Source organism: Strigops habroptila, chromosome 1, assembly GCF_004027225.2.
Source record: "Strigops habroptila isolate Jane chromosome 1, bStrHab1.2.pri, whole genome shotgun sequence".
NCBI lineage: Eukaryota > Metazoa > Chordata > Aves > Psittaciformes > Psittacidae > Strigops > Strigops habroptila.
Window position 1 is genome coordinate 140173542 of NC_044277.2, and position 20996 is coordinate 140194537.

Here is a 20996-nt window from a genome sequence, read left to right on the forward strand (position 1 = left end):
AAATCTTCATATGATGACTTCTTCCAGATTTGGTAAAGAAGCTGAAGGCTCCTGCTAGCATCTACCTAAAACTTCTATAATAACAGCCATTAAATGAAATGAAAATGAAATAATTTCTCACCAATAGAACAATGTTTATTAAGATTCCAATTGACTTAAACCTTCTCTACTTAGTGATGAATGACAACTTGCTGCTTTTATTCATAAACCTCTAAACATCAACGCACTAACTATAGCAGCCAGTCTATCATGCAAGTCATGCTGTTCTTCACCTACCCACTTAGAACAAAATAGTTACTTCTCCCTCATAATTATTTACCTTAGAATTACCTTCCTTGTGATGTTTGGCACAGGACCGAAGCTGAGTTATCCAGTATTGTTTCTCCTTTGCATCAGCAGCTAGAACAGAAACAAGAAAATGCAGGGAATCACACTTAAATTGATACTGAAAAGGTGGTGACGGGGCTGGAGGGGGGGAAGATTATTTATTGTTTAGGATGCACTGTAAATTCTAATTTACACTATTTTATGTGTAAGTTTTTTAACACGACACATCTAAACCTCAACCTAAGATGCTGTGGCCAGTTGCAAGAGATAAGCTTGTGAGTCTTCTTCGAAGCTATCTCTTCAAAGTGTTATTAAAAGCAGAATTACCTCAAGATGACCTTTTATTATTAAGCAAACAAACAAACAAAACCCACAACACTTTTGTTTTACCTGTGTCCCTCTGTGAAGTGCCACACCACAGCATTTAAATCAGTAAAAGCTCTCACTCAGGCTGTCCATGAGCTACCAGGCAAGCTACCTTTTCCCTAGATACTTAAGTACTTCTGGTTTAATGTAGTTCAACTAAATCTCTCTTTAAACCTGTGTGTCATTCGCATGCAACTTAAAGACACAGTAATGAAAACCCGAATTTCCCCCCTATCTTTAAGAAACAGCTTTAAAAAATATTGGAAAGATTGTCTCCAGCCTGTGTCAGGTGGCTCCTGTGAAATATTACTAAATCTATTTGGGAGAGAGGTTTTGTTTCAAACAAACCACTACTACAGTAATCCCAATTAAGAGTATCAATACAGAGTGGATAATTTCAGTAAATATTTTCTCTTACATCCTTTGCTATTAAGTATCTCAATGGTTATTGACTCAGCATAAAAAATATTTACTGATTTGAATAAAACTCATAGATTTCATTAAATTAAAAGCAGCATATTGTAGGTAATTTATAATCTCAAGTGATTGGAAAAGCATCATAATGAAACCACAAGTGTTCATGATTTCTAGCTGTGCAAATGCCAAAGAAGTTTAACAAAAACTCTCCCTCATTGTTCTTGTGTTTCAGTCAGTTCTAGGAATAAAACAGCAACACACTGTACCACAGGGGAGGCCTGCATACTCTGTCCTGCTAGACAACTGATAAACTGTGGTCAGAATAAAACTAACAATTTTAAACTTTTGTTACACTACACTATGTCACCTTTTATATATATATATATATATATATATATATATATATATATATAAAAAATATCAGTTGGGGTTTTTTTCCCTGTAAAATAGTTCAACAGAAAAGTGTTCTGATCAATCAGACTGGAAATATCTTAAAATAAAGTTATTTCCTTAATTAAAAAAGAAAGGGGGGGGGAATAATTCCAAAGTAACTCTTACATACTCTATGCTGTCTTTCTTACATTTGGGAGCAAGGGAAGGCACAATTTTATGTTAATGCTGCATTCAATTATTCCAAGACTTACAAGAACAGAGGATCCTAAAAGCCTTCCACTTGGCATTTTTCCCTCGTCTGACCCATCAGCAGGTTCATTCCTGCACATTATCTGCAGGATGGTGGCAGGGGAGAACAATACCAGAAACTAAATGCTATGCTGTGGACAGCAATGAAAACAGCTTTTCTTTCCTTCAGAAGCAAACAAGATATATTGTACTATCACAATAATAGCTTATAGAAGGCATCTTGATGTATCTTCCAGCCCTGAAAATTTATATATTGTAAATTCATACATATTTAACTCCAGATTAGTCTTCCACTATGTTTTATAATATAGTGTGTAACACTATAGCTGTATAACCGCTATTTCTAAAAGTACAGGGAAGTAAAAGAAAAATGAGACATGAGAGAAGAGATGCAGAAGCGGGAACGGGAGAGAAGAATGATTCAGCTGGCATTTCAGGCAGCACTGTACCTCTCAACTTATACATCTCTCCATTAGCAGAGTAGACCACCAACATGTGTGGCACTTCATCACCATGCAGTATTATGGCTCCAGCTAAAGACAAGGTTCCTCGTGGCTTCTGGTTTTTACTTTGTTCATTCACAAAATACTGCAGAATCCCCGTCTCAAAGTCCAGAACAAAGTACCTGTTCAAAGAAATTGCAAAGGTATGGTATTTAACATATGGTATATGTTAAAGAGTTTTCCATGTATTTACTCAGAGAAGAACAGAGACTCATCTTAAATCAAGATCATAAACAAACAAATGAAGTCAAAGTCATTTTTGTAATTACTCCATTTTATAAGGTACTGTTCTTTTGATCATTAGGTTTGGTTTTTCAAGGGCATGTGTGAGCTACTCCTTTACTCATGTTTCTTTCAGATTAATGGTGATGTTCACATACAAGACATGAAAGTAAGGAAGGGAGTTTTTAATTAAAAAGCTTCCACTGAAGAAGTACAAGACCGCTTCTTTTGGGGTGGATTTGGCCCCTCCCCTTTTATTTCCATTTATAACCTTGAAAGACATGCTAATTCTAAGACTACTAGTCTTTTGAAAAGGTGCCACTGTTTTTGCAGAGGGATGAGCACAATTAAAGACACCATGGTTATTTTAATTTGTGATATTTCACATACATTTGAAAACTGGCCAAGGGAATTGAACATTCAGTCCCAGTACGTATTAGGTAGGAAGTATCGACACCCACGTATAAGAAAACAGGAGGAGAGAGAAGTCTAAATTCTATTTGGTCATTCTGCTAACAAATTCTAACACTGCCCAGATCAGTAAGTATTAGAATCAGGAAATAGTCAGTGAAAATCCAGTAACCACAAAGATTTAAAAAGCAGTTTTAACAAGCACCAGCCATTCCTCAATAAACCAACTGCTAGGCGATGAAGTTCTCACAGACAAAACCAAACTAATTGCATTGTCCAAGTCCATTAAATGAAAGTGAAGATGCTTCAAACTCAGTGTGTCAGTCTCAAGAGTCAGAAACTTCTCCCCTCTCTTCCCCCATAAACCTATCTTTCACCACAGCACAGATCTGGAATTACATTTCCATGTCGAAATCATCTATGCTATTACACAGAACAACTCTTTGCCAAGAGGGGACGGACAGCAACCCCCTGGCTCACATAAAGAACAGAATAACAACACCTGTCCCAAATAATGTTAAGCTAGTGCTTCACTACACCCCTCACTTCTGCCCTGACTCCATCTCCCACATACCCCACAAATGAGAAACAGCAAACTGAATGCCAACCACCGTAATACTTCAATCTTAGTGTTAAAAATCAGGAGGCCCTAAATGGAAATTGCCAAAATTTCAGATTACCTTACTGACTTGTATTATACCACTCCATAACCTTCCTGTTTGACTTTTAAATGATTTTACAATACTGCTCTCCCACTTACTAAGCATTTTTTCTCTTCAGGTTGCTTTATAGGGAAAGATGATGCAATTAACTGCAGGTGAAAACAGCAGAACTGAAAGCATACAAAAAAAAGTCAGACTTGCACATTTCATAGCAAAATTGTAATTTTGCTCAGTCTCAGTTTTCTTTGTCCATTTTAGCAATCTCTTACATATTTAGGAGAAAAAGGAGAGCATTACACAGAAAAAATTATACAGCAGCTTGACCCTAGAGTTATTGCTTCTCTCCATCCAACTGACAAGTTTTCAGCAATCTCTTTTTGTTTAGCAAACAAGTCTAGGTTCTACATGCTGTGATGTCCATTCTGAGCCCCTACCATACTCATTGTAATGTCACTGTCCTTGAAATCACTGAAATGATTGTTCAGGTACAAATCATTTCAGCCTTTGTTATCAGGCCATCTTTTATCGATTGCTACCTCGTAAGTCTTCACTGTGCTTAGTGCAGTACTGCTCTACAATTAACAAAAGAAACAGTTAAAATAAAAGGGAAGGAGGGGGACAAGAAAAATCATCCTTCCTTCTCCTATCTAGACCAAAGGATTTGGGGGAAAAAAGTTCCTCTGAGTCTATTAGAACAGAATCTATTAAGCTACATAAACACTACGAACACTTCAGCTCAGAAACCTCTGCATGCTAGACCAGCAAAGCACTCCCAGAATGACTGTAAGCTCCACAAAGATGAGCTTTGCATTGCCATAAAGCTACCCCGGGAAGCATACCAGCCATTCAAGTACAGAATACACCTTTACCACCATAATGGCATCCAAGAGCAGTGACTTCTGAAAATCCATATATGCAGAAACAGCATCCTTCCACATCCTCGTAATTGCAGCTACAGCAGTAGTGTTAACTTGACCTCCTGGCCAACCATAACTATTTTACATACGGTCTCAGAAAAACAACATTAGCATTCACCTTGTACCTTCACAGTTTTCAGTACTTGTGATGATGCCTCAGTTGCCTGTAAAAGCATGCAACTTTATGGAGGTTGGAACTAGATGCTATTTTAAGGTCCCTTCTAACCCAAACCATTCTGTTTCCAGCACAACTCAAGCAATAAACTTGAGAAGGAAAAATATAACCTGTTCTCATATACCTTCAACATGGCCCTCTTTAAGTATCCTGCCTTCTTTCTTGTCCCAAATGAACCAGTTTCTATGTCTGCCAACTTTGAAAGTCGTAAGAGAAAACAGAATTACCTACAGAAACCTAAGTCCCAACTACCCAACAAAAACTAGTCATGTCAACAAAATAGCTTTCCAGTGACTTTGGGGATCTCAGGAACTTTCAATAGGTATCTTGAACATGACACTGCTCATACCACACAGAACCAGGTATTTGGTTTTCAAGAGTTACTGTTTGATGTGCGACTCCCTTCTTTACCTGTCACACGGTGGTATCACTGAAAAAGATAGACAGGAGTAAACTGCATAGGCAACTATATCCTCACAGAGCAGCAGGGAAATAACACACTTTGAAACTGCTAAAATAATAAGAAGAGCCAGGAGAAGGAATAAGGAATTACATGTCAAATCAAGAAATCAAGCAGCACAAGACTTCATACAAAAGAGTGGGGGGGAACAGAAAAAGATAGAAGAAACAGAAGCAGCTTTCAAAAACATTTTCTTGTATCATAGACCAAGCAATGACCCAATTCAGACCATCAAAAAAATGCAGAAAAAATGAAGACCATATTCTTTCATTAACTGGGGATGGAAAAGCATTACATATATAAAGCAGAACAGAAGAGAATGATACATGTTGTGTCCCATTTTAGAAGCCCCATGTCGCTGTATCAAAAGGACAGGGGTATCTTTTAACTTGAATTCCAAAAGCCATTTGTTCTGCACACCAGGGAAATAACAGCACTAACCTCCAGAATTGATTAATCTTGCCATCTTATCCTGTATTTCTCTACTGGCCTTGCTCACAGAGCATGCATTTACCCATGATGTTGGATTTCTGTAATTAATTTAGAGATTAACGATGAAACCTAACATACTTTTTAGAGAACAGTCAGGTAGGAGGTAGCAGAGTCAAGCTATGTCATACTAGACACAAAAACAATTAGTGATATACAGAAATGATGAAAAGTTACTGACATACTTCCAAAGACAGGTAAATTTTCCTACTATTCCAAAATTGGAAAAAATCGTAATTTTGTTGTTTTGGTTTGTTTGGTTGGTTTTTTCATTAAAAGAGTCCATCTAATGGTAAGCTAGAAAATCAATGCTTTAACACATTTCAAGCAGTTTTAACTGCTTAAGCACTGTTCAAAGTAGACACATAACATTACAGGCAAGAAAAAGTAGGCCATTTCCCAAAAGAAAAGCCTTTGCTGCAGATTTCTCACTTCAAACTGAAATCCATCCAGAGACTACAGGCTTCCTGCTCCTCTGGCCCAGGCTCCTCCAAATTCCTGGGATTCACTGGGATACTCCCTTCTGCCATTCCAAGCAAATGCAGATGCATTACCAACTGATAGCAATTACAAAATGTTCAGCCACACTCAGCAAACTAGAATTTTATTGCTGTTCTGTCAAATTAAAAAAAAAAAAAAAGTCTGACATTACCAGAATTTAAGTTACTCGTGAATTAACATGGGCATGACATATTAGGAAGCATAACTATGGTGCCTTCTGAATTCTTGGAGGTGAAGAGAGAGACTGAAATACTGTACCAATAAACCACTTCAACTGGATTTTGCATTCACTGTTATGAGCATTTATTATAGTAATAATTATATTATATTAATATCATAATTCTATAATAGTATAATAATTTATTATTAGGTCTCCATTCAAGAAGAATTTATGTAAAAAGCAATGGCTATGGTTTAACAAGTGATAAATGCTGGTAGTATAGTAGGAGATGAAAATGGCCTACCATCAGAGCCTGTCAAAGAGAACAGCAGCTATACAGCTTCCAGTTTGCATTCATAATGTGATAGGTCTTTTTTACATAAAGACTTTTGCATCTGGACAATTGCAATCCCAGTCAAATCTTCAATCATGGACTCAATCTGCTACAAAACTCATCTCTTTTGGAAAGTAATTAGTAAAATAGTATTGTATTAATTCCTTAATTAATTGTATTAATTCCTTGGGTTCATAAACTGCATTGGAATAAATGCTTCATGCTTGGACCCTGTCTAATCCCAGAACTCATCTGTTTGAAACTGGCATGGATGACCAAATACTGCACGCTAGCATAGATAAATCTTTTGACTCAAGACAAAATCTTCCATAATCTCCAAACAACAAAATAATTTCATAAGATGATGACCTAATACAGCAACTATTGGGTGGAGAGGCATGCTGGTTTCTACAGCATGTTAGCCCTGGTTTCAGCGTTATAGAGGTTTTTTCCCAGTTACTTTCTCACTGATGGACAGAGGAATGCAAATTGTTCAGATAAAATATACTGATTCGAAACACCACAAAGTCTTCACCCTGACTTAAAACCTTGATAGACGTTACATTCCCTATCAGAAAAGTAACAATTCATGTATTTTCCCTTCTCAGACTGCTGAATTTATTACTCCAGACAATGTGTCAAACACTCCAGCATCAAATTAGCTCAAGAACAGCAGCAGCTCACCAACAGAAGAACTTCACTACCTTTCTTCCTATCGTTTTGTTCTCAACATTTCTGAGTTTCCAAACACGTTTTCCTTTTGCTCCATTCCAGTTTTCCTCCAGTCACTGCCAGGGCATGTTCTTCAGTGATTCCACAATCCTCAAGAAGATGACATTTTCAAGACTAAGGAATCAAACTATTTTATAATTCTCCCTTTTTTTTTTTTTTTTTTAATTTAGTTAAAAAAAAGCTAGACAAGAATTACAGGATAGAAAGTAAATGACTGTGTCAAAGAAAAGCAAAGTTTATGGTTCCAGTAACTGAATGAGATGTCACATACAAATATTTCAGTTTTTAGTAAACCGTATCTTTCTAGATTGTCTTGGAGATTACATTTACGCAACTGCCCTTTTTTTATTCCTTTTACCATGAGCTGTAAGATTCATGGAATTATTCATGCCAGCAAAGACAAAGCATGGCATACACATTTGACAGTCAAGGATTTTATTATTAAAAATCATCTCTGAAGTTGTCATTTAAAGACAGCTGGTTGGAAGAACATGCTTACATTTCAGTAACTGTTTAACATCCTTTATGCATTGAGGTTCCTCAATTTATCATCTTCTAATATAAGAAAATGGAAGAATTGCAGTATTCATTAAAAGCTTTACTGACTTTGAGCATCTCTGAATGAAAACTAGATTTATTAAACAGTAATTTCTCGGCATTATTTTAATTGCATTTCAGTCAAGCTGAACTATAATTTGCTGGATACTTTTAGAAGTGTTCCACATCTAAAATGGAGGTAAGAAATAAAGTCTTATCCACAGCTACTAGATGGACTGCCTGTTTCTGATCATCATGCGCTTCGTGATTTTAACATCCACACACCTCTCACACAAATAAAATCTTAAGAGAAATCTCCTTTCCTGTTTTGTCAAGTCCCAGTCAGTGTCCAAGTTTACAGGCAAGCCTTCCTTATGAACCAAAACATGACTTCTTTCTCAGCATCTGCAGAAGCTACAGTTGCTGCTGACCGGCTCATCAGTTCATCAACTTCTGTTGCCACACCAATTACTTTCAATGGGTCAAAATTCTATGTAGTCAGTAATACATGTGCTGCTCAAAATATATCGAAGTAAAAAAAGACTATGGTATGGATAAATATTAATGTTAGTTTTCTAATTTCAAATAGTATTGTTTAGGGATTGCTTTTTAGGATTGAGGATGGAAAAATAGGCTTAAAAATAATGAAACCATTTTTACGCATCATGTTTTGAATTAATATAGAAAAGTACATTTATCATAATAATCTACGCTTTAGCACAAAATCACCACATTGAGGGGCAACAACTGCAATTTTGGGGCAAACGCATAAACAAAAGGAACACAGTTGAGGTAGGTACCATAAACAGCACGTACTGCTCACAACCCACTGAACTGGCTGGCTGCCAAATGTTACTTTGCGTTATTTAGTGGTCCTTGCTGCCTTCCTTTTACTTGCTTTAAATTCACTACTACTTAATAATTAAGCAGACTCAAATTTTCGTACTGCAGATCAGAGGGAAGAAGCTAGCAGTGACATAACCGGGGAAATAAATGTGGTGGTGCAATCCTAATTCTGGCAATGTCATTATGCAGCTCGACTCAGGTGACAGATTAAAAACAGAGCTTCCAGAGAGGAAAATACATATTCCTTCATAAGAAAAACAACTAAGATCTAAAACAAAACAACACAGTGCTTCCATGTCACGTCAAATAATCTGCATGTAATGAAAGGATATGAAACTTCAGAATACACACTTCTGTGTGATTCTAAAAGAAGATACAGGGGACAACTAGCTAACATGCACCAACTCCATTCTCCACCTGATGCGAAGGCAGTGCTCTGTATGACACAAAACTGCTGCTAAATTGGTTCTCACTGAAGCGAGGCCCATAGTATAGACATTTGCAGTCATTTGGGCACCAAGATGAAGGAAGCTAGCTGGCTTATCCTCTCTCAATCCCACCTTTCTACCTTACGCAGGAGCAAGACTTTGCTCCTTTAAGAGAGTAAAATTACAGGGACCTACTTTGGAGCCTGTATGGACATCTGCTTCTCTGCTCCAGGTCTTTACACAGTATTGGTCTGCCCCAATCAGAAGTACAAAACCAAAACCATCAATAATCAAGGCAGCTATCAAAAATCAAGCTCTTCATTTCCTTCTGTTTTCCCAAAATCTAGCTAAAATGTGGTTTAAATTAAGATGTTTAGATTTCACTTGGCATCTATCCTTTGCACAGGATGCAAAGGAGCAGAATGAATGTGCTTTGCTTAGCCAAGGAATATTCTAGTTGGGAAGTAACTTAGGTCTACCCAGAGAAACAACTGTTAGAGGACCTATAAGCAAACTAGGTGAGAAGTAATAAATGACAAAAATAAATGACAAAAGCAAGTCAGTCACTTGCTTTTCATAACAAACCACCTACAAAAGATAACTAAACATAGGTGGGAGGAATAACTAAACATTGGAAAACATCTGAGTTTCTTCCCCTGAATAAAACTTATATAATACATACATACATATAAATATATATAAATGAGGCATTCAATTACATCTAGCTTGTGAAAGCATCTTTTCCATATTAATGTTTGTAGTTCTCTCTGCTCACATTAGCAGTAGTCTAAACTGCTGCTGAGCAAACAGCTGCATCACCGCAGTTTTAAACATCTCCCAGAACTACACCAGCCATGCCAGGAATCTTATTGCCTATTCTTTTCTGTAACAAAAAACACACACCAAAATTCTAAGTGACACAGCAATATTCGACCTTCTGTAAAAACATGTCACTTTTCTGCTTGATGCTTTCTGCAAGGAGCTCTGTAAGATCTGACAGGTTTGGCAAGCACACTTCACATCAAAAATTGCCTACTGCCTGGCATCAACTCATCTTCCACAAAGTACTTACAAAATACAGTATGAAATAAATAGTTTAGGAGGTGGCCTAACATACCAAAAATACACCTTTCCAACAAACTGAATAACAAACTCAGGAAGCCTGAAATGCTGAACCAATAGCTCTATGTCCATTAAACACACTAAGAAAATGGAAGCATCTCACAGACCTATCTGAAGGAAAGTAACCAAAAAAGAAGGCAGCACTGAAGGCAGCCACTGTGAGTACAGCTGCTCAGAGTGCTAACGAGTCAACAGCAACTGACACTATTATATATTATTCTTTCAACAGTCCTTACTTTTATAAGGAAGATGTCCCTGCCCACAGCAGGAGAGTTGGAACTCAATGATCTCTTTAAGGTCCCTTTCAACCCAAGCCATTCTATGATTTTCAGGAAGGTCATATATGAAGACAGATCAATAATGAAGTGAGATTTGACCAAGGGTAGTATTTTACACAGATTTCTGTCTGCTAGTTGCCACATTCTGCAGGAAATTTCACAGATTGAAAAGATATGACCTTAGCTTGGTCTTTCTGGTACTTGCTATTACATCCATAAATGAATCAAATATATCCATTTGACAGCCTGGGTCTCATACAACATAATGAGTACCACCAAATTCAGCCACCTAATCTAATGCAACACACACTCATAGAGAGCCTGGAATTGCTGGGGTTTTATCAGCACTAACATGCAACAGAGTGTAAAGAAAACCACATCCAACCGAATTTGTGAGAGTCAGACAGGTCTAAATGACAATTTTATCTCAAAATACTATCATCCATAATCCAAATTCTCTACAATTTGCAGTTACTAGATTTTGGCAATCCCAAACATACACATCCCTGAAAGAGGCTACTGAACAAAACCCATCTGATTGAAATACCCTCAACACCTCTCTCCACCTTCAGCACTTGGAGTCTTCCCTCTGAACTACATTAATAGAGATGGATACTGCTACCAGAATGACAGAAAATGTAGGAAGGAAACAGAAAACCCTTACACACAATGTCTACTACACAATACCTTCCACTGGCCCCATCCTAAACTTCCATCTCACTTCCCTCTTCTCGTGTACCAGCGATGAATCAAACCCTTATTTGTAGGGGTAATTATTATATTTCTCTGACTCGTGCCTCTCAACTCTTCCTCTCTCTTCTCAAACAGCTTGTATTTCTCACCGGTAAAAATTAACCCTAACTCAACCCAGCACTACTGATAGTGGATATCTGGGGGAGGCACCTGCATACATCAAACAGCTGCAGATTCTTAAAGCTCTCTTGCTGCCAAGAATTACAGACTGTATACAGAAAAGCACTCAGCTATGAGACAACCAATATGACCCTGAGTTTTTATGGCAGACCTGATATTAGTTAGGATTTCACCTGAAGATAAAATACTTTCAGGGACTGAAATATTAATGAAACAAATAACAAAAGCACAGAGTGACCCTGGACAACAGCATGAATGCTGACACTGAGGAAGAGACAACTGCTGAATGACAAACCAAGGGATGGCTCAAACACCTCCAGATGGGAATATCAGGCAAACAATTCAGGTAATCAGACCACAAAATAGACTGCAAATAGTAGTTCAAATTACAAGACTACTGTAGCTTCAATTAGAGTAGCTGTAGAGTAGTTCAGATACTTTAAGTGCTGCTTTTTGCTCAATTTAACAATGAGAGAACGGAAATTAGGAATATCATTCAAGTCATATCTTGAGCCAATTACAGAGACAAAAGGAGTCTGTTAGCCTGAAGTATTTGAGCTGTATGTGTCCAAGTTAAAAGCCAGGGAAATTATCCATGAGGTGAACCGTAATGAGTCTGCTCCTCACAGGTGAAAATGTTCCTATGCACAACACTAACAGCCTGTAGTGGTAAATCAGGGAACTTCAGGGAGCTGACCTCCATATAAATAAAAAGGAGTCAATGTCAATGCAAGAACACTGGAGCTCTTTCCAATTCATTTTTACTGCTACTGGAAACCAAGATTGCTTTAAGAAAGACTGTAAAAACCCCGAAGTCAAAGGAAAGGTATCTTAAGTCATGCAACCTCACCGTAAATTCTACGCTATAAAATCTGCACTATTTGGTATATAGTAATAATTGAACAAAATAGCTAAATCACTGAACTGTCTTCTTTCAGTAACACTGTTACTTTGTTCTTCTCTCATTTTCAATTATAAAACATGAAATAAAAAAGGTTAGATAGGATTCATAAAATCTCTTAATAAGAAATGTCACCAACCTAAAAGTTTTCAATAGAAAGATGTTGCTGACAATTAACTGGAAGTCAAATGTCATGGTTTATGGAGACAGAACCTCGGTTTTATTATGACCACCCTGCTGTCGACAAACGAGGGACGATTTACAGTGGAAATGAAGTGGAGGGATGAAGGAGTAGACAAGCAGAACAGTTTGGCAACAGGAGGTGCCAAAAGGTTTTAAGTAGTAAAGGTTTTCTGAGGAAGCAGAAATCTGAAGAATCATTTGACATTACAGTCCAAAATAAAGCACTCTAGACTTCCAACCATCATCCAGAGCAAAACACTCTGCTGCACTGGGCTATAGGTACCATAGGCTAATTATTAGGTCAGTGAAGATTGGCTTTTTTCCTATTTCTCACCAGAACTAGTTCATCAACATCTCGAACATATCTTTATAGAAGAAAATTAGTTGGGTACTTCTTCCAAGGCTTATTAAACCATACCTTATTCCAAACCTCATTAAACAATACCCTTTGAGTGCTATTTTAATGACATAGCACTACATTGTATTTACTTATCAGCAGGGATTAAACTATACAGAATAATTCTGATGTTTGTTACTCTCATTTGGCCTTTTCTATTTCCAACACTACTAAGCATCGTCAGTAATGGCGTATGGTCTGAGGTTTGGGGGGTAATTTTTCAATTTCAGAGGAATAACCACAGCACTGTTTTTTCTCATTCCTCTCACACATATTCTTGACTTCTGTCATACCACCTGCTAATATGAAAAACTATGTATACGGAAAAAGTAAACCTACAAGTGAAAACACAAATCTACTATATTCTGTATGTTCAACACTCTTAGGTATGCTCTGTAGAGATGCAGTTATACCACTCCTGCTATGCTTAAATGTGACCAGCAGGCAGAGAAAGCACCCTCTTTGTTCCTTTGTGATGTATGAGACACATCTAGGACACCTCCTAGAAGAGAAAGGCACCAGAAGCATGATCACAAGATAAAAAAATAAATAAACAAAAATTCATCCAGATCAAGTGGTGAAATATTCAATAGGAATCTAAAGGAGTCTGTCAAGGCATTCCACCTTCTGTGCATGCTCTCTCAAAACATATTTTTGCATTCATACCTTGAAAAACTTCCAACAGGTACCATTTAAAAATATTAAAAGTCGCATTTATTACTGGATACCTGCAGACTCCAAATCACACATGCCACTAACACATGCTGTGGCAGGAGAAGCTGTTAAGTCTTCCCGTTGTCTGGTGCCCTCCACTTCATTGCCAGAGATCATGACCTCTGCAGAGCAACAACCAACCAACCCAGCAAAGCCCTGTGCTCAGTCGAACTGTTGGACTGATGGCAGATGACAGTGTTTCACTATCCCACATTAGGAACAACAGTAGCTGATGGCACTGACTCACAATCTCTACTACAAAGGTTAAATGAGTGAGGAAGAATCATGAGTTGTAAACAAGTGATCAGAAAAAGGCCTCAGTTAAGTATTAACTGAGAGAGATGATCTCTTCCCTCTCCCTCAGAAACTGTGTTAGGCTTAGTGCCAAGGGTGGGTTACATTTACATATCTCAGATTTTCTTCACAGAACACAGCACAGTTAAGATCGCTTCATTTCTAGAGCTCAGCTGGTTGTAAAACCTCACCCAAACTTAAGGCTCACCACTGCTCTTCTTTCCTCCTTCCTACCCTGCTGCGTGGTCACAACTTATCCCTTCTCTCTCTCTAGTGTTTATTAAACTCGGTGGGAACTAATTTCATTTTCTAAACCATAGAAGGAACATACAGCTGGGAGAGGATCTCCGCCCTTCAGCAGTAAAAAGGTGAAACAGCAGCTCATCTTCTGGTCTTACGAAAGCAGTTGACAAAAGCTAACACAAAAGCAAAGGAGGTTGTTTCAGACACCCTCCACCAGCTTGACTCAAACCACAAAATGCATTCACATTAATTAGATTAGCAGGCAACAACTGGAATACGCAAAATAATTTTTAACTACTAAATCATTATAAAAGCCTACAAAGAGACATAAGCCATGTTCTTTTTTCCCTCTTAACTATGCAGTAAAGCTTTTACGTTTTCTTCCCCTAATCTGCTTTTCCAACATTGTTATTTGGAAGAAAGTCAGAGATATTTAATTCTGTGCAAGTTACTGATATGAGACTTAAAGAACATGGCATTCCTCTGAAACCTAAAACCCTTCCAAAAATTATACTTAACCTGATTTACATTTGATACATTTCCATGGATGAAGATTTAGGAAATCAGCACAGGCATTCCCTTATAATTGTCTGCATTCTGTGTGAATAACTCCCTTCCAGAACTACTTATTGAAGAAAATGCATAAAGTAGTTCTGGTATGACTCAATACATACAATTCCTTTATGATCAGTAAATTAAAAAGAAAATAAAAAAAAAAAAAAGGTTCAACATCAGGCATGAGTCTTTTAATCTCTAAATCACTTTTAGATAGAAACACATTTAGTCTTGCACATTTACACCACAGTCCATAGCAATGGTGCAAAACAAAAACAAACAGCTATTGTTCCCCCAAAATCTCAGTAAACTTCTATATCAACATAATTTGGCTAAGCGAAAAAAGCTGCCCTTAGAAAGCACAAGTGAAAATCAGTTGTCATTTCTCAGTCTTCCTCCTCAAGAAAGAATTGCTATTTGCACTTTAAAAACCTACTTCAGCTGAACAAGCCTGGTGAAGGCTAGTGTCACATTTGTGTCACATTAGTGTCATATTTGGTGTCACATCAGAACTACTGCTCTGTCATCTTCATTTCTTTGTTTCCATCACTGGCCATAGCAGCACTCAGGACCACATCCCAGAATAGCCTATGCGATAACAAGTGTTGTAGTTGGATAAAGAATAATGCAGCCAGGGCAGCCTTAGGTAGAAGAGGAACTTTGCAGCGTCATCCACCCAGCAGGAAAGATGCTAACTCAATTTTCCTCTGTACATTTCTTCCATGCAGTAACTAATAAGGTGCACCTTGCCATCAAACATAGAATCTTGTTAAACCACTGTTAAACTCTGTTAAATTCCATCAAATCTATTGAACTCTGTCAAATCCTTATTTTACCTCAGTAGAACATACTGCACCTCATTCAAGAGAGAGAAGCAGCATTCCACTCATCCACAATAAGGTCACACGCATTAGTTATCACACACAGCAGTCCTGACTTGGCAGCTTGTCCAGCACACAGAAGCTCACTTGCTGCCCCATCATCAACTTTCAACTACTCCAAACTCCTGGAAGATAAGCTTTTCTGCAATTACATGCAACAACTTTCTCCCAGCCCCTCCCACACCAACAACTACTTTACTAATACAAATCTTGGACAAAGAAAACAGTAAGAACAATTCACACCACCCAGCATGAGCAGTTCTGCCAAATTAGTTCCCACTGTACTGAGTACTACAGCAACTTCCATTTTAAAATTACAAAAAATGGTATTTTTCAGGAGCCTCCCACACTACATTACATACGTTTCTGCCAAATCCCTTGTTATATCTTAGTGAATTACTGAGAAGACTCATACTGGCTGATCAGCTGGCAAGTAGGTTCTTGTAAATAAAATTTGGCATCAACCTTAATATAAAAGCAATCAGTCTGCTCTACAAAAAGGCACAAACTCACTAGTAATTTTTTAAAAGCTTCATTTCTGTTGTCATTCCTTTTACTACAATCATGCTGGTTATAAAAGGAATTCAGAAACTGCTGATCTAATCCAGTCTCCCACACAAACAGAAAGAGCTCCTTTGCCATAACTAACATTATGAACTTCTGAACTATGAACAACTATGAATCAACAGCTTTGAAAGAGAAGTTTAAATTCTTCATTTTTGCAATAAACTAGTGCACGGGCATTAAAGAAATAATGTCAATAATGAAAATATAAGAACAAATTTATTTTAAACATGCTGACAATGTCTCTGCTTATCAACTGTATAAAGAAGAACCACCTGCCTGTAGAAGACCAAACCATGGAACAACAAATTAACTTATTCAGAAATAACAGATCTTTTAGAGTCTGCTTCCAGTTCAACTTCAGACTTTACATATTGTCTCAGGTTAGGTTTGTGCTTTCCTCTTTTTGATAAAACCAGCATTAAATATATTATAGCAAAACAGCAGGCTTTTTTCCATGTGATAGGAACTAACATGAAGTTGTGAAATTTCTACTAAACTTCAACTTTAATAGTTCTAGCACCAGCTAGAACCCCGAATCTTATTTTTAGTGCCTGAACACTTAGGCTACATTACAAACATCCTCATGAACCTCCATAATGATCGTAATGAAATGCTAGAGGAAGATTTGGAAGAAGAAACGATCAAGTTGTTATAGCTTGCCCACTTCCTCAACTAGCAGTTATAAGCAGTACGTTTTCCTTCAGTTAACAGAAGTCTTCACTTCAAAAATCAGAAGAAAGCAAAATCACTCTACTTCACTAGGTTCTCTTCAGTAGTGACTTAGAGTTTATTTTAACATCTTTCCTTCAAGTACAGTTCAAAAAGCTCTTCCTTCTAGCTTTTTGCCTTGTCCCTAATTATGATAAAAATCAGTGCCATGTTAAGCACTTCTCTCTTTAACCACTTGTTTGTAGTTTTCTTCTAGTTTATTCCCAAATGTTATCAGCTGTTCCCAGAGTGCAAATAGATGCTGCTCTGTAGCTGTTAGTTTCTCTTATCTGGCACCTCAGACAACATAAAATTTGAGGGCTTCAGAACGTATACCATTACTCCCCCCTTCCTCAACAAAATAACTCTTCTTATTCATCGTATCCAAGACACGCAAATTACAATCAGAAACGCACAAGCAAAACAACGGGAGGGGAGGGGGGGGAATCCCAAAAGAAATGTTAGTCCCAACTGAAAACTGCTGCACTTTTTTTAACAGCCATTTCTAAAAACCTACTATTTCTCAGAGGAAAACATTGCAAAGACATGTTACTTCTTCACTTTAGGGAGCACAAACTGTAAGTCCTGTTTTCTAACAGAGATTTGACATTTGAAGGTCACTCCTGCTCTGCAGTGCTCTTTGGTACCCTACTACCTGCCTTCACCACACTCATCAGTACTCACACTGGTCCCGCACTGCAGCATTTGACAAGGCACCCTCTCTGCTTTTCCTTTCATTCTGAGCAGTGACAAGGAGACAGTAGAATAAGAGGACAGTTGGAACAAAAAAAAAAAAAAAACAAACCAAAAAACACAAAACCAAACACACTTGGAAGAAGTCGTCCTTACTAACAGAGCAAAACACCAGCAATAATAACCCCGGGCTTGCTGGCAGCACTGCAATAGCCAGCTTGCCTACTGTGCAGTCCCTGAAACGATGACAGAGCAGGAAACAATGCAGAAAAAGAATTTTAGGAAGAAATTCAGTAGCATGGATCTCAAGAAACAGAACTTGTTCCCTGAAGGGAAAGACACAAGGTGGTCATTTTTTCCCCTTCAGCAGTATAAACATGCCACAACTTAACTGAACCTCTGAACTCAGTGTTGGCACATACAGAAAGGGAACTGAAGTGGGGCAGAATAAACCAACTCGTAAGTGTAAAATACTCTTTAAAACAAGAGATCCATCCAATTAGTCCAAGTACCTAACATGGTACTAATTGACTACGCTATTAGGAAAAAACAAAGGAAAAGGGAAAAAAAACCCAAAACCAAACCACAACACACAGAACAAGTAGAGATAAAAAACAAATTGCCAGAGCAGAGATCCAGTAGTTTTCACATTTCCAGAACTAAGTTAGTTTCATAATTCTGTTCCTTTAAAAAAACCATGCAATTCAGCATTCTAATAATTAAACCTGGTTGAGGGAATTATTTAATGAAAGTTAAAACTCAACATGAGTGGAGTAGGTATTTTCATTCTCTCAGGCATCTGTTCTGATGTCCTGACACCATCCCAAACAGGCAATCTGTGAGAAACTGCACAGCACTTTTTCCTATACCAGCTGCTTTCTCTAGACTGACAGTTCCATTAAGCTTTCCAGCTCCCTCAGTTGAGACACCTATTCCACACCTCTTGTGTTCAATCTGTTCAAATGTCACTTCTGAAAAATCAATTTTTAAGCTCAAGGGGAGCAAAACCCAAAAAGGCTTCATGTCATCAGCCTCCTCTCTGGAACCTGAGGTCACAGCTCATCCATCTCTAATTTTTAGCACATGTAACATTTTCGTACCCAACCTCCTTACTTCTCTTCGGTCCATCTCCTACAGCACTACTCCCCCTACACTTGCTGTCACAGTATCAAAAGCAAGAGCAAATAAATGGGAAAGGAAAGACATCCTTAGAACATGGAAAGGAGGACAGGTGGATTCATACCATTTATCTGATACTACACAAAAGCTTCGTATTCAACTGCAACCTGTTGGTTGGAGGAGGAAGATGACTGCATCTGGCATCTGTTCAGCCCTTTTTCTCAAAGCTTTAATTCTTCATTTTAAAAACTATCGTACAGAAGAGATAAAAACCTAAGTTACGGAGCTAACAGTTGTACGCTGCTATAACCTGCTTAGAAGGTCCAGCTATTTCCCACAGCTCGTGGGACTCCCACCAGAACCTCTGTGCCCAAAAAGCATCTGCTTAAGCCTCCTACCATCTTTTAGAGTCATCTGATGCCTCTCCAAAGGCCAATCACAAGGAAACGCAGCATTTTTCCCACCCTGAAAGGAACACTGTGTGCTACATGGAGCCCTGATCTCTGCCTAGGTTTGAATGACCTTCAAGCCTTTAGTCCACAGCACAGCAAAAATGCAGGATTTCTTCTGGCCGACAACATTTAAACCACCACACTGAATGAAATAAGCTATGCCATACCTGCAACCTATCTTCTGCTGCTGGGCCCAGGGCCAGATCAGTTCAGTACAGCTCCACAACTAACACCAGTGTGAGCTCACAGGCACGGATGAACTCCAGCCACCAGAAATCACCACAACAAAACACTCTGGAGTGTCCCAAAACGCAGGTATGACCCCACCTATGCCCTGTGAGCAGCACGAGGCATGGAAGGCTGGAAAAGCACCAGAATACAAGAAAGCTGCAGAATGAAACTTGCAATTTGAACCTCTGACCCCTTGGGAAGGACAGAGCAGCTGAACAAGGCTGTCATAACCAACAGGTTATCAACTGCTTACTGTCCACAGCTGATTCTCATCTTTGTACTCACATCTGACAGCTTTGCTTCAAGACACTGGTTGTTCTCATAGCTCCTTATGACTATCAAGTCTAAATTAGTATATTAATTGAAAAAGAAGAATAAGACTACGAGTGAAGTTGTTATTTTCCCAGCATAATTACATTTTCACTAGGGTTTTTACTATGGGAATGTAACAGCTAGAGGGAAAACTAGCAGTCCTGTTAGCAAGTTATTTAATGACAGAAGAAAACCAAGAAATTAAAAGTTTCTGGTATTGCAGTCTCTGGTTGTGTTTTTCTCAACCAGGAGCAAAGAGATCCAGCTACACAGAACCACCCCAAGATCAGAAGGGGAAAATTACCAACGCTCCCCTAACCAGTGTAATCTGGGACTTCGGAGGAGAAAAGGCTATTCTGCAATAAGCCTCAAAAGCAGGTTCACATTAAAGTGCCCTCCCAGAGAGAAAGAGAAAAGAAGAAAAACATGAACCACACATTTTAGCAGCAACCTCCAAATCCCTTGCACTCACTATCTCTCCGATGATGAATTTACTTCTCACACTAAACACATTTACTGGGTGTGGAACAATTGCAGACATACTGTATGAAGACTGGTAAGCATTAAATAAAATGTATACATAGACTTAAGTGGGCAGGACTTGCCTCAATTATAGCTATATTTTTTACAAACAGAATACTGAATTACAGAAATGCTTTGGGATGACTGAAAAATCTTGAACAAACCAAACAGAATAGAGTCCCCGGCAATGGAAGGGTGGACACGGAAGGGAAGTACAGCATGACTGCATAGTCAATTTAAAATAAATCCATGGAATTCTTACAGAGAGATCTTCCACAACAGGAAGTAACTGTATTAGTAAACATTATTGTACTACGTAATTCATTTTTTTTTCTCAGTAGACATTACGTTAAAGACTGTCAAGCATTAAGTAGCTCATATTGTATCTTTAAAAAATGGCAGAAAAAGTTTCAAGTATATCCAAAACTGGTCCTGGTTTATTTTTACATCAACTAGATTTCAAGTTGACATCTTTTCAATATTCAGAAGCTATTTTGATGAAGCCAACCTCTTCAGAACAAGAACATATCAAGAGAAAGATACTGACTGTACTGCATTATAACAATGCAATCCAGTGAGGTTCAAAGCACAACCACATCCCATCAATGGATATTATAGCATAAATTTTCAATTAGCTGCCTTGAGTCAGCAATGTTTTATAGAGCTTGCATCACAGTTGCCTGACTTTTTTTGCCAGACCTTCATAGCTCGTCCTTGTTTTGCAAGGTCTTGTCCTCAGCAAGAATCATTGCCAGGAGCCAGCAACTCTTCAGTGTTATTTTCTAGTCCACAGCTGAAAACATCAAGGAATAAGAGACCTCA

At 38.0% G+C, this 20996-nt stretch overlaps 1 protein-coding gene across 1 annotated transcript in view; it reads right to left on the reverse strand.

Moving 5' to 3' along the window:
* The window catches only part of OSBPL10 (oxysterol binding protein like 10), a 106151-nt gene that overhangs the window by 73556 nt on the left and 11599 nt on the right, over positions 1–20996 (reverse strand). The window contains exons 2-3 of the mRNA XM_030503786.1: positions 2202–2377; positions 320–399 (exon numbers count right to left, since the gene is read on the reverse strand). Of these exons, the coding sequence (XP_030359646.1) occupies positions 320–399; positions 2202–2377 (256 nt within the window). The remainder of the gene's footprint in view (positions 1–319; positions 400–2201; positions 2378–20996) is intronic.